We start from the raw sequence: 15,620 nt of genomic DNA, 5'->3' as shown, positions 1-15,620 counted from the left end.
ACGAGTCTCCCAACACTGAGGCCTGTTTTAAGCTTTTCATGACAGTTTCCCCTCCTAGATGAGGCAGATTCATCTGACGCAAAATGAGAACACAGCCTTGCTGGCCCCCATGCCTACTTTCACTTCGGGTGCTACACCTCATTATGGGCTTGACTGGAGCAGGAAAAGGAATGAAATTAACTGGGTCAATGTGAGAGTCTCGCTCTGACATCAACCTTCAGTGAAATTCAAATCCTTCCGAGGGTGTGCTTGGTCCGGGTTTTTCTGGATCTTGGAGTTAGATGCTCCCAAATCCAGATCCTTATTTTTTATGGGAAATCCCGGAGAAAATCCCTCTTTGGGGCCCATGACCTTTTCACTGGTATGTCAAGCTCACTCTGCCCATTCCTGAAAGGTTAACACAGCTCTCTAAGGAAGATGAGCACCGTGTGCACTCCCCTCATGCAAGCCCTCGTGTTTAGAAACTCAGCTTGCTTGTCTTTTTGACACCTATGTCTCCATCCATTAGGGAGACCCCTGTGCCTTTGAATCCCAATTAGGTAAAACTAAGTTATAACTAGATTTACCGTGGATATACAATCACTGCCCTGGGGAAAGTCATAAAAGTAGTCAACTCCCCTCCCCTTTTAGGGATGAGCTTGGTGTTCCTATAGGGATGTAGATGCAAACAATCTTCCTTCTCCCCCGCAGATCCAGGGGTCTGCAAAGCCCCTCTTGGTTCATGATGTTTTGGACATCAAACAATTCCCAGCCTCTAGCCAGAGGGATAGAAGCAGGAGGGGGGAAAAGTAGATGCTAAGGGCTGTACTGATTTGGAAGAAAGACGTGGGGAACCTTTTGACTAACCTCTGTCTCTTGGTATCCAGAGCTTCCTGGCTCCTGGAAAGGAGAAGTAACCTGCGATCTAGTACAGACAGGGGTCGCCTCCCTGAGGGGAGCGGGCCCCGGTACACCAGGCTCTGTCGACGCCTCAGGCAAGTCCCTTAACCTCAATTTCCTGTCTACCAAACGGAAGTAATCAGACCCACTTCACTGGATTGCTGTCAAAGTTAAATGAAATATTCTATGCAAAACGCATCATACAATAGTGTTCGCGAAATAGTAACTCTAATCCACAGGTTCTTTCCTCCTACAGATACTGGCTGGGCCCCCTTTCAGGTCACCTGTGGGTCCTCACACTCCCCACAACCTAAAGACAACCCTTGGCCCTTTCCAGTGATTACACTGGCCTCTTTTCAAGGACTTTTGTGTCTTTTTATACACTGAGGGTCTGATGGAAAGTGTCCAGAATTATCAGATGCTCTAAAATATTGAGATGGACTGGGTTTTAGTGACAAAGTTAAACCCAAACGGAGCAGCAAAAGTCAGTCTACAGAAAAAGAAGAGAACGGAGCAGTCATGCACAGGGAAGAAGAGGCGTGAAACACTGAACGAAGGCAGTGACGCGCTGGGGCCAGCTGCGCCAGCTCAGAGCAGACTGCTCTACATCAAGAATTTCGATCTAGTGGTTAAACCATCGGCAGCCTGAAATCAATCATCGTGGGAGCGTTTACACCATGGAAACTGGAAAAGGCTACAGATCAGAGCTGCCCCCACCATCCCGCCCCAGGCTGGTTATTAAACATTTACCAGAATGCCACTGATGGATGAGTTCTAAGAGCTTTCTAGTTCTCATCCAAGAGGCCAAGGCGCATTATCATGAGAGACAGACCTTGGATGGTAAGAGAGCCCTGACCTCCAGAAAATCAATTCCCATTTTTCTAGGCTAGCTCCATTCATCTTCTTTTTACTTGGTACCAACCTCCTGAAACATGCAAAAATGGAGTATATGTGTTTATGTGCCTTTTCCCTGGAGAAAGGGATTCGTTGACAGATTCTCACAGAGATCAGTGGATCGTAAGTAGCAGATGTTACTTAACATCATAAACATAAAGTGAAAATGAAATATAAAAACAGTATTGCCTAATGCTTGAATTCCCACAGCAAACCTCTAGGAAACACATACAAATTATACTTTTATCTTAAACTCAGTGCCCAATAAAGTGCTACCAACGTTCACTTAACAGCCCTTTGGACTGAGGCTGGATTTGACGTGCTGTTGGAAAGCACAAAAGATCAGAATCCGTAGAGGGGCAGCCGGCCCTGTATAATCTTTGAATAATCAACCCCAGGTCTAGCAAGCACTAGAAATAGAGTGTAAAGTGCAAAGAGCTTGCTCTCCCAGGAGCTGTCCAGGAAAGAACTGGCACCCAAGCCCAGTAGACAAGCACAGACAGAGGAAGGAGTGATCCCTCCGACAGCAATACCTTGGAGATACTGAGCCCAAATTGAAAGAACACAGCTCACGGACTGAAATTTTCCTCTAGCGCCCTGGTTCTCAACGCTTCGTGTGTATGGGAAGCACCTGGAGGGCACGTTCAAGCACGGATTACTGGTCCCACCCCCCAGAGTGCCTGATTCAGGAGGTCTGTGGTGGGGACCCAGAATCTACATTTCAAACAACTTTCCAGGTGATGCCAGAGCTACTGGGTCACCAGCCACACTTCGAGACCCACTGCTCTGGAACCCTGCTACTCAAACAGTGCTCTGTGTGCTTCAGCACCCATCACCTGGGAGCCTCTGAGACACTGACCTAGGAGGCCTTCTGGCTCAGGGGTCACGTTTAGCATTCGGTTAGTATGAACCGGCCCCTCGCTATCTGACTGGGCTCAGCTGAACTGATCATAGCTTGTATAAAGCTGAGACCCTGAGCTCACAAAGAGCCACTCGAGGTGCAGACACCTGCGGCAGAGTCCTCTTCACATACCTGGACATGGGTGGCCAGGGAAGGAGTTAAAGTTAAATGACTATGGTTAAATTCACCCTGTAATCTACTCCTGACACTTGTTAGTGTCCAGACCTTGGTAACTATCACAACCCCAGTTATGTGCCGAGTATATCTTCTCGGTCTACAGCCCCGCAGCGTTGTACACCCAGGTCACAGGCATCTTCTTCTCGAAGCATTCCTAAACAGACTCAGTCCATTATCATCTCTGAACATCCAGGGGTGTTTGCTGAGGGCCTGGGATTCTGTGCCATTCATGTGGCTACAAATCTCAGATTTGCCTTGAGACACGCCTCTCCTTCTGTCATCTTAAATTGGTCTTAAAATCTTGTATTGCTCAATTTTCTGTCTTCTCCCTGCAACCAGACTAAAATCTCTTTGCAGTTTTTGACCTTCTTCATGTGCCCACAGAGGCTAGCACAAAGCAGATATTCAGTAACTCTCGTTGCCTTCTAGGTTGATGAACTTGAGAAGATACATCAGAGGCTTTGAAGAAATTAAAAAAAAAATTCTTTTCTGTCGTCCCTTAGAAATCAACTGTTTAAATGGTGGTATTTGCCAGTTCTATAAATCCCCTGCCATAAAGTCAACGATAACTCAAAATGCAAGGCTATGAATGAGGCATAAAAGGGACATTATTTTTCATTGTTAACTCTTCACTTTTAGGATTTCTATTAAGCACAGAGGTAAAAATACTGGGACAACTGTCAAAACATAAGCTCAAAACTTGTTGTTATTCTATCCATTTCATTCTGTTGATCAAGAGAAAACTGATTATAAATATAAGGCTTTTCCCTCCTTTTCTCCAGCTCAGGGAACCTGCACCTTCTGAGTTTATAATAACCAGGAAGCGTAAGGAAGGGTGAGGAAGGTATAAAGGCGATATGGCATCAAAGGGGTGTCACAAACAGACCTGCCCGTCAGCTGGAAGAAGCTATGGGCCACGGAGGTCTCTATGTGCAATTTCTCCCTACAAAACCTACAAAATGTAAAAACCTCTATTCCTTTTTATAGGATGTTACATGTGGGAAGCTCTCTGGAGGTCACCCAGTCTAGGCCTCACATCGGACAAGTGACAAGTATCCACACTGAAGACCAAGACCTCCAGCTCCCAGCCCAATCGTCTTTCAATCAAGCCATGACTCTATTGCATTTCAGTATTTCAGAAAAAAGGAAGCCATTTCAGAACGTTGTTTCATTCCCACCCACCGTCTACTTTAGTCATTCTTTCCAAACTCAGTCGTTGATCAGCCACTACGTGCCAGGCACACAGCCCCTGGTGCTTGTGACGCAGTGGTGAACAAGCCGACAGAGACCCCCATCCTGCCGAGCTTACACGTCCGCTTCCCTCTGTTACACTGTGGCTGGAAGGGGAGGGAGAGGAAGAAAAGATGACCAAGACTTAGAGGGGAAAGGAGGGAAGTGATTTCTGTTCTTTTTTCCTTTACCTTTTATGTATTTTTAATATATTCTTTTTATTTTTATATATTATTAGATAGATACATTTCAAAGACCATAAACTTCATCCATTTAAAAGTGTAGTTCAGGGGTCTTTAGTATATTCATAAAGTTGTGCAACTATCACCATAATCTAAATTTAGAACATTCCAACACCCCAAGAAGAAGCACCATATCCATTAGGAATCACTCCCCATCCTCCACTCCAACCCCAGGCAACCACTAATCTACTTTCTGCTTCTATGAATTGGCATATTCAGGATATTTCATGTAAATGGAATCACACAATAATGACCTTTTGTGTCTGACTTCTTTCACTTAGTATAACGTTTTCAAGATTCATCATGTTATAGCAGGTATCGGTACTGAATTTTTTTTATTGCTGAATAATACTCCATTGTAATCTATTCTTTTTTCCATCAACTCCAAGTTTATATCAAAAGGCACAAGTCTTCTCTGGAAGGACTGTGTTAGGAAGTATGAGGTTTGGAGGGAGATAAATCCCATCCCCACACTCCACCTGTTCTGGGCAGTTGTTTCAAAGAATCACCAGGCAGTACCTGACCAGATCCATCCCCAGTAAGGCTTCCGTTTCAGCGGCTGGCTCTCTGGCATTGATGGCTTCATTGGCTATGCACACTCCATGTTCATTGGCTCCCATTTCTGCCCCCCAAAGCCAGGCAGGTCTGCTTATCACGATGGCATGGGTCCTGGGAACTTGGTCGATTGAAATGTAAGTGCACTAAAAAATGAAGACAGGAAAGAAAGGGTCATCACCTGTCAGGTACCACTTAGTTTTCACCTTGGTACTTACATTAAACCACCACATCGGTTACAAACAGAGCCGAGAAATAAAAGGCCTTGGGAACACCCAGACTTAAAAAACACCACACGTCTCAAAGCAGCTCAAAGGTTTCCCCAGTGAGTTTCAGTCTTGTCACTCACTCAGTTTTCTGTCTCTTTGGTTCAGGCCAATCTGTGCATAATGTTTACATCTACAGCAGTCCACCTTCTCGAACCAGGTATTCAAGCAATCTCTGCCCTGAATATTCTGTATCTAGCCTTTTCAATGGGCACAGATGGCCACCAGCATTTTAAACAAGCATAGCTATTCATCTGCAAAATTCCTTCTAGATCAGTGGTTTTCAAACTTTTTAAAAGTTATAGAGTCCTATCTATAAAAGAAACTTTACCTAGATGCCTAACATAGAAAGCAGATAAAAGGAAAGATGGTTTGTCTGGAGAAAAGAGGTCCCCTAAGCTTCCTGCAATGATCCCTAGGGCTCCCTGGAACACAGTCTGACAACCCACATGACTGCTCTAGGGGGAGAAAAGAGAAAATGATAGTGATACTTTACATTTAACTAACGCATTAAATGTACACTCTCTTATCCATTGTGCTTCCTGGTCTGTCCCATTTGATTCCCACACTAAGCCCATGAGGTGGACATATAAGGAAACAGTCCCAGAGAGGCATATTCCTAACTGCTGTCACAACTGCAGTACATAACCACTTAGAGCTGTGTCTTACTTCTCCAGGCTGCTGTGTCTTTACCTGGAAAATGAATGAGCTAATCTAGATCAAGCTACTTCTTTCCAAGTATTGATATTTTTAGCCTCAGAACACTTCCTCCATACAAACTCTTACATAAAAGCATAAAGACAATAAAACTGGTCAAAGTGTATTGAGGTGAATGGAAGAACAGGCATGGGACTGGGGATAGATAACTCAGAGCCTTTCCCCTCCCCATACCGGGCCCCTGGGAGGACTCGGCTAGAGCAGTTGGAAAAGCACTAAACTAGGCTGTCCACAGGAGCCTCCTGACGCTGATATGCTAGCAGTCTATGACACACATACTCTTCCCGTGGAAGCTGCAGTATGGAACTCAGGGCTCTAAATTACACAGAGCTTTTCAGCTCTCAGGGGAGAAATTTATCAGCCACAGCAGCCATTTGCATTTTAAATTGGGCACCTGAAAGCACTGGATCAACTGCAGCCTTAGATCATTTTTTTGATTCAAGACCCACTTATATGGACTGAATGCAGCCCAGAAAGCTACTCTGCATTGATTTTCCATAATCTCTAAACCTCAGGTAAGAGCTGAAATGCACACTCACTGGTCACGTGACATCCGTATCTTCACGATCCACGTTAGGTATTGCTCTGCACTGGGATAATGTTATTTCACTTGATAAGTATTTGTAAACTGAAAGCTAATTAAACCCGGAGGTTGTCAAGAGACCTTTGAGTTTTTCATGGCAAATTGATAGTAAAATATACGCTTGAAATGTTTTCCCCTATTCAGTTCCCGAAAGTTATTTATTGTTTTAAAAAGTGATTCTTTTACAGCAAAAAAGCTGGCCAAGGCGGTAAACAAGCTACAGTCCTCTGTGCTCTTCTAAATGGAATTGACGTTTATATGTTAGAATTGTACTATTTCATGCCAAAAGCAGCACTGATCAATACTTTCCAAAACCCCTGTATCCACTGAGGTCCAGTGACAAACTCTATCTTGAAAAGAGTAAGTAAATAGGCAAGGAATCTCAGATTCTTAAGCACAGATTTATCATAAAGTACTTTTTGTAAGGACAGGAAAAAAGCAAAATAGGAAATGAGCTTTTTATTTGCCCTCAAATTCATTTTGACACATTTGTTCCCATTTCACCAAGTATCTACGGAGCACCGACCACACACAAGGCATTTCGTGCTAAGTGCTGCTGGCAGATAAATCAGTGAGGAGACCCAGTCTCTGTCCCTTCAGTTGGGAAAGAAGGAGAAGGCACATACGCAGACTACGACCACAGGCCAACTTCAGTAAGTGTCACTGAGGCCTGTCCGCCTAATATGCACTGCATCTCGTCCCCTCCTCCCACCTCATACTCTGATCGACACGATCCTGCCCTTCCTTTTCCTTTCCCCGTTCCATGCCATTTTGACCCTTCCAAAATACTATATAACTGACTGACGTATCGTACGTGCTGTTTATGTATGCTATCTCCACCAGTTAGAATGTAAGCGCTATTGAGAGATTACAGAAGGGAAGGAGGGAGAGATCTTTGCTGTTCAGTTCATGACATATCCCAAATCTGGTATATAGTAGGCATCAATAAACCTTTTTTTGAATGAATGAATGGATAAATGAATGAACGAATGAATAACACAGGTCGGAGGGAGCATAATAGAGGTCAAAGGAAAGGGAACATAACCAAGCGGGCAGAGGTTTTATCAAGTGAGTGACATTTAGGTTGATCTTGAAAAGTAGGCCAGACATCAAGGTATTCCAGACAGAGGTAAGAGCCTGAGAAGAGACAGGTGGGGATGTCAAAAATGTGTTCACGGTTCAGGGAGGTCCTCCACCCTGCCACTTAGGGGAGCTACGATGGCACTGAGTCACAGGACTGCAAAAGCTCAGTAAGTACTGACAGATAAAAATGTTGAACACTGAATGCAAAAGACCATATGGTCTCTGTGGGAGTCCAAAATACATGCAGCCAACCTGACACTTTTCAGGCCAAACTTAGAATCATGAGGAAGGAAGGAGATCCCCAACTAGCCAGATGGGCTAAATCAGCACCTCCCAAGCACCAGGCTGCAAGCTGATGCCCCAGATCTCCTCACAGGCCACAGGGTCGGGGAACGGGAGGTGGGTGGGTGTGCACCCCAGCCTTAGTGAGCCTAGAACACATGCCCCTCGGGGCATCTTTGTCATGGACCACAGAAGTCTGGGCCTCACAAGGGCCCTTCTGTGGCTGCAATTCACACATGGTCCACTGGGTTTGAAATCTGTCTAATGACACCCAGGTGTAGGAGGGAGTAGGGAGGATGGACACACTTGTCTCATAGAGATCGGTTATTTAAAATCCCAGTTTGGGAGCAAACCTCACAAATAAGGAACATTTACACAAGATGTAATGAGTTAAACGTTGTAAAGTCAGCCATCTAGAACATGAACTCCGCAGGCAGTCATTTTCTTAAGTAAAATTCACTGACACTCACAATTGCCACATTATTAACAAGGCAGAGAAAAAGTGGGATTTGAGGTAGCAGGAAAGGTGTCTCTGGGGAAAAAAAATCCAAAAGTACCCAAAATTTTCTTTCAGCCTGGAAAAACAATTTAGTTCTAAAGTCAAAAGTCCTAGCCAAGTTTCTATGAGAAAAAAAGCAAAGAGAAAACGTTCACCCCTCAGAAGATCAGTCTTTACAGGGACAGTTCGGGCCTCACTTGGGTGATTAAGCTGTTCAAGGGGGCTTCAAAAAAAGAGGAGCAGTTCATCTTGCTGCCCCATGGCCACACCCACCCAGCCTTTAATAAAACAAATCTGTCAGCTAGTGTGACTTCTGGGGGCCAAGGCCACACAGCAACATAAGAATGCCCAGGGCAGGGGGCGTGGTGAGGCACACTTGTAAATGTCAGCCCTGCCTAATGCTAATCACTGAGCTTTTAAAAGTATTACCTGCACTGAGCTTGTCGCTCTCAGGTGGCTCCTGGGGACATATGCCAGGTTGGAAGATGGAAAGATAAACCTTGACAAGGCCTCGGAAACAAAAACAAATGACAATTCTTGTTCAGGGCAAACCCTTTATTATTTTGTGTGATGGTGTCCAAAATGAAAAGCAAAATCAGCGTCATGCTGTCGCCTACCCCTTGCACATTCCTGCGCACACTATTTCTGGGTATCACCCAGTGAAAGTGGAATAGAGACACTCACACAATAGACGTTTCAATTAATGAAACGCAATCATTGTGCCTTTCCTACTGTACTCAGATGGTGAACACAACCCTGGCACTACCAGCGAAAACCACTGTGAAATGAGTTGATGAGTCAGCCAGACTTCTTAGGGTGGGAAACAAAGGCAGGGAAAATGGGATGCTTCAGGGAAATAGTTTTAGTTTTAGAAAATTTGTGACTCTAAAGCAGCATTGCTAATTATCACTGAGGTTGCTCGTTTTTTAATTGTTTTATTCCAGTGTCCTGCCTGCTACTTGACTGGTTTTTGAAAATGTGCCCTTAAGGCTCATATGAGTCTAAACAAAGACAAAAGAAGATGCTGACCACACTTTAGAAGAGCTGCTTTTTATTCCCCTGAAGCTGTAAGATCTTTGAGGATGGACAATGCAAAGCCCTGGCGTCAGAAACAGGATTGGGAAAGGGGACGTGATGGAAGGAAGCCCCCTGCCGAGCCACTCTCCCACGGAGCAAGGGAGACGCTCTGACCGCACAGAAGGCTGGGGACTCCTGCTCCTGGGGCTGAAGAGAAGAAAATGGGAAAACAGGAAGAAAGACGCACAATCTACTTAGTGGCCATGGAGCTCTGGTCAGATTTCTTTGATTCCAGAATGACTTGTGCTCTCCTGCTGTAGGGGATAATCTTCAGAATTAACATTCAGGACCCACTCCCTGCCCCACCATGTACACACATACTCCACACACCACAAATACAGCCACCACCTAAACAATGCTACTAACAACACCACCAGCTATCACTAATTGGTAATTTTCTATTCTTCTTGCAAATACTTTCATTGGGGAAGAAAAGGGAAATGATCTACTAAAAACCCACCCCAATTGTGAAAGTTGTATAACCTTGCTGAGGATACTAATCCCACACTGAACTTCATACAGTAGAAAATAAAAATAAATTCAAACTAACTTTCGAAGAAAAGGAAACAATGAATTCTAAAGGAGAGAAAAATGGAGGTGAGGTTTAATATATAATAATAAGAGAATCTTTCAAAAAACATTATGTATCAAACTTGACTTGGCTATCAAGAATTCTGTCTCGGGCTTCCCTGGTGGCACAGTGGTTGGGAGTCCGCCTGCCAATGCAGGGGACGCGGGTTCGTGCCCCGGTCCAGGAGGATCCCATATACCGCGGAGCGGCTGGGCCCGTGGGCTGTGGCCGCTGGGCCTGAGCATCCGGAGCCTGTGCTCCGCAACGGGAGAGGTCGCAATGGTGAGAGGCCCGCGTACCACAAAAAAAAAAAAAAAAAAAAAAAAAGAATTCTGTCTCCATAAATTGTGGTATAATTACTCTCTTGGGTACCAAGTATGACTCATGTAAACTGTAGTTGAAATCCATTGTTCTTCCAGGAAAATATTCTAATGTTGGATCCATTTTTTTCTTAAATAGAAGGTTTAACCATTTAAGAATAGACCTATACCCATCCATGAGCACAGATGCACATCCACACACACACAAATGCACCCATGCACACACAGAACATCATAATCCAGGAAATTATGCATCTGATTCTTCAACGCCCCTACCCACAGGGAGAAGCAAGGCCTGAGGTAAAGGGAGATGAGTTCTGTGATGCACAGTGTACAGCATCCTCAGAAAGGACACAGGGGATTTCACAATTGGATACATACTTATCCATCCTATTCTGCAACCAGATGAGGAGTTGTTAAAAACCCAGAATCCACAGAAGAAAGACTAAAGAACAGAAAATAAAATGTTCCAATCTGCCAGCTGTGCATCTGAACAAAAATGTGCAGCGTAATTTTAGAAACTGAGGAACTCTGTGCTGGAGGACCCCATTTCTTATTCCTCCATCTCAAGCAAAGTGAACTGGACATAGAGTAGATGATAGATGGACAAGCAGGCCGATGGACAGACTGAGTGAAAGATGAAGGGTAAGAAAGGGAACGAACTGGAAGAGAAGACCGCCTGGTAGGATGGACCAGTTGGAAGGGTGGGTAGGTGGGCAGATGAGCAATCACAGTGACTCTTTTTTTAAATGAAACCTCCATTTAAAAAAAAAAAAACCCACAATTTCATTTATTTTTTTTTCTTTTGGCCACGCCGGATGGCATGCAGGATCTTAGTTCCCCAACCAGGGATTGAACCCGTGTCCCCTGCAGTGGACACGGGTTTGAGCCCTGGTCTGGGAAGATCTCACATGCCACGGAGCAACAAAGCCTGTGTGCCACAACTACTGAGCCTGCATTCTAGAGCCTGCGAGCCACAACTACTGAGCCCACATGCCACAACTACTGAAGCCCACACACCTAGGGCCCGTGCTCCGCAACAAGAGAAGCCACCACAGTGAGAAGCCTGCGCACTGCAACCACAAGCAGCCCCCGCTCACCGCAACTAGAGAAAGCCTGCGCGCAGCAACAAAGACCCAACGCAGCCAAAAATAAATAAATAAACAAACAAATAAATAAATAAATAAAAGATGGGAATCAGTAGACAGGAATAAGGGGAGATTAAGACTGCTTACTGTAAACCTTTTAATGTTATTAAATCTTTGAACCACACCAATATATCACCTATTCAAAACGTAAAATTACATTAAAAAGTATCTTTACCCAAATGAGTTGAAAATTTATGTCCATACAAAAACCTACGCACAAATTTTACAGCAACTTTGTTCAAAATTGCCAAAACTTGGATGCAACCAAGATGTCCTTCAATAGGTGAATGGAAGAATAAATTATGGTACATCCAGACACTGGAATATTATTCAGAGCTGAAAAGAAACGTTCTATCAAGCCTGGAAGAGACGTGAATGAATCTTCAATGTATATTAGTAAGTGAAAGAAGCCAATCTGAAAAGGCTACATATTATATGATTCCAACTAAATAACCTTCTAGAAAAGGGAAAACTATGGAGACAGTGAAAAGATCAGCGGTTGCCAGGGGTTAGGGGAAGGGAGAGATGACCAGGCAGAACACGGAGGATGTTTAGGGCAGTGGAACTACTCTGTATGACAGATACATGATATTAGAAACTGTCAAAACCCATACAATATATTACACAAAGAGTGACCTTTAATGTAAACTACTGCCTTTGTTAATAATAATGTATCAGTACAGCCTCATCAATTGCAACAAATGCACCATATTAAGGCAAAATGTTAATAACAGGGGAAACTGGGAGGCAGGGGGTTGGGGGGAGTTGAGGGGTTATATGAGAACTCTCTGTACTTATACTCATTTTTCTGGAAACTTAAATCTGCTCTGAAACTGTCTATTAATTGAAAAGAAAAGAAAGAAAAGTGAGCAGGGTGGGTGCCAATCAGGAAGAGCTGTGAATGGCATACAAATCAGCCTGGACTCTCATCCTATAAGCAACCAAACATTTTTAAGCAAGGCAATGACAAAGCTGTGATCTGGAAAGAAAATTCCGGTGACCCTGCAGGGAACAGAATTCAGGAGAAAGAGACCTGGGCACCAATAAGCAGATTAAAGCCGAAGGGAGATGGGGGTGGGTGTGAATGAGCTGGGGGCCGTGGAGTGGAGGTGGGGACACAGGAGAGAAAGCAACAAGACGCAGTGACAGCCACCCCCGTGCATCCACAGAGAAGTGGGAAAACGGGGGTCAGCACTTCTGTCTGGTTTCTAGATTAAACGATGAGGCAGACGATAGCGCTGTTAGGGGAACAAATGAGGCGGGGAAAGTGAATTTGGTTTTGGATCCCTAGAGTTATTTTACCTGCAGAGTATGGATGTGGAAACGTGCAGAGGCAACTCAGAACACAGATATGGAACTCAGAAAAAAGGTCAGGGCTGCCTTAGGGACTGACTCTGGTATGTATCGAGCTGCACTTATTTATGCAAAGGGACATAATGTAACCTATAGTGTATTTGAGCATTAATATACCATAGGTTAACTGGTGAAAGGAATCTCGTCTATTTCCTAAAATGACTGTAACCGTGAGTAAAATACAGACTTATTTAACCTATTCCCCAAAAAAGAAAACAAATTTTTTCTAAAATATTTATTTCAGCCATATTTATAAAAGGCTTTGTACAATATTGTAGTTACTATGGCTGCTAAAAAATGACCCCAAATCTAGTGGTGTAAAACAACCGTTTATTATGTTCGTGAATTTGATGAGTCAGGAATCTGGACAGGGCACAGAAGGGACGGTGTGTCTCTACTCCATAGAGCCTGAGGTCTGGAATCACTGAAATGTCATTCACTCACACATCTGGCAGCTGACACTAGCTGTAGGCTCTCCACGTGGGCCCCACCCCATGGTCTGTGTACATGGGTGTTTGGGTTCCCCCCAGCATGGTGCCTGGGATCTTAGGGCTAGAGTTCCAAAAGAGGGAGATGAGTGGAAGCTGAATCCTTTTATGACCCAGCCCTGGAGGTCACACAGCATCACCTCCGTCACGCTTCACTGCATGATGCCATCGGAAGTCCTCACCAAGATTCGTGGCAGGGGTGGGGGGGGCATAAACCCTCCACTCCATGGAGGCGTGTCTATCACACTGTGAGAAGTACATGTGGAATGGGATTTCGTATAGCCATCTTTGGGAAATTAAATCTGCCCACATGAAAATCAAAGTGTTGTTTCAGTTTTGCATGACTCTCTGGGAAAAAGAAACATTTAGGGAAGACAGACAGGGAAGGTCAGTAACAACGCAAACCAAGCCAACTTCATCCTTACCGAGTCCACTCTGTTCCAGGAACAGAAAGAAACATTCAGATGCAAACAACATGGACATTCAAACATTACTGAATACCCATTTAAAAGCTAGCATGAGCGCCAGAGAACCTAGCACTCTTTTCTGCCTGTATGAAAGGAAGGTCCCGCTGAAGCTTAGGGGCTTGGACCAAGTTAGTGGTGCAACACGAGAGGCAAGCGGTTCTGGCGAATATCCTGTGGGAGCCAGTCTGCCGCTGCCTCGACCACAGACTCATGCACTCTGCCTGTTCGTCTCAGTGTCTCTGTTGAATTCACCTCGCATAAGCAGCTCCTTGTAGAGTTCTGTTGCTCTGGTGATGCTTAATGCTTTTAAAGGATCGAAACAGATAAAGATTCAGATAAGAAAATGAAATACGCACTGATGAATACTCACTTAAAACCTAGCACAGTCACCAGAAAAATCAGTTTATTTTGTAAAGCATAGAACATCAAAGAATACAGATGATGTCAGGGGCAAGAGCTTGTTAATCTACTAGCTCCCATTTTTTTCATCCAAATTCTTCATCCTTCAACAAACAATTACAATTTAAACACATACAACTAAATATACCATAACCAAGAACTTTATTCCATGAATGCAAAGATGGTTCAACTTATCATTAAATAGGAAGAAAAAAATCAGGGGATTATCTCCATAATCACTGGAAAGATCTCTAACAAAATGCAACACCTATTCTTGAGGATTTAAAAGCAATCAAAGTATGAATTGATGTATACTTTTTAACATGACAAAACTATATAAATCTCTGTTCCCAAACCAGCATCTTACTTAATGTGGAAGCACTAGAGGCTGTCCCCCGCTCAGGTCAGGAACAAAGGCAAAGATATCCATTATCTCCCTCACTATTAATACTGAATCCAAGCTATAAGCCAAACAAACAAGAAAATAATTAGAGATGTAAGAACAATCAAACAATCTCTACTTGCAGGTTTTATAACAACATACCTGGAAAACCCAAGAGAATAATAAAAGCTGACACAACCAATAAAAGAATTTAGTAAAAGAGCAGAATGTAAAACTAACATGAGATAGCCATCATGAGAGTTTGACAACACACTCTGGGAATATGAACAAACAGGCACCGTCTTACATGGCTGGTGGGAACACAAAACGGTACGGTACACCAGCTATGGAAGGAGATTTGACCATATCTAACAAAAATTACCTATTTACATACCCTGTGACTCAGAAATCCCATTTCTAGGCACCTATTCCAAAGAAATACTGACTAAGCACTCAAAATAAGAACTGGTGGATAATTGTGAACATGATAAAAATATATAAACCAAGACCAGATACTGTGACAGATGCACAAGGCTATTATTCACTTCAGCACTATTTGTAAGAGCAAAAGACAGGAAAACAACCCAAATGTCCAGCAATATGGGACTGATTAAAGTCTGATTACATCCACAGAATGAAATACTACACAGCTGCAAATGAGGGATGAAGAATCTCTTTAGAGACCAGATGGAGTGACCTGCAAGATACAGTTTTAGTTGAAAAGAGCAAAGTGGAGAAAAGTGTATATAGCATGCTACCATCCATCTAAGAAGGGAGGAAAGGGACTGGGATAAACATTCATATGGATATGTATGTGTGTGTAGTTTACTCCATATATTAATATGTAATTTTTTAAATGGAAGGATAAACCCCCAAACTTCCAAAACATGATCACCTATAGAAGAAAAAGGCAATGGAGTGAATGATACAAAGGTAGAAGCTAGACTTCTATGAATATATCTTATTTCATAGATTTGACTTTGGAATTGTGTAAATATTTTACTTAAGTATAAAACATGGGCCATACCAACGAATGTAGAATTCTCCATGTGACCCTGTTTTTAAGGCTATGAACAAACCTGAATGGAAACAGGAATCAACAGAACC

General features: G+C 43.5%; 1 protein-coding gene across 1 annotated transcript in view; it reads right to left on the bottom strand.

Moving 5' to 3' along the window:
* The window catches only part of SCRN1 (secernin 1), a 54,382-nt gene that overhangs the window by 19,136 nt on the left and 19,626 nt on the right, over positions 1–15,620 (bottom strand). Inside the window, exon 3 of the mRNA XM_082661423.1 lies at positions 4,843–5,024. Within this exon, the coding sequence (XP_082517549.1) occupies positions 4,843–5,024 (182 nt within the window). The remainder of the gene's footprint in view (positions 1–4,842; positions 5,025–15,620) is intronic.

Source organism: Grampus griseus (assembly GCF_964374135.1).
Source record: "Grampus griseus genome assembly, chromosome: 9".
Classification (NCBI taxonomy): domain Eukaryota; kingdom Metazoa; phylum Chordata; class Mammalia; order Artiodactyla; family Delphinidae; genus Grampus; species Grampus griseus.
Note: the sequence above shows the minus strand (reverse complement) of the source record. Positions and strands in the feature narration are given on the sequence as shown.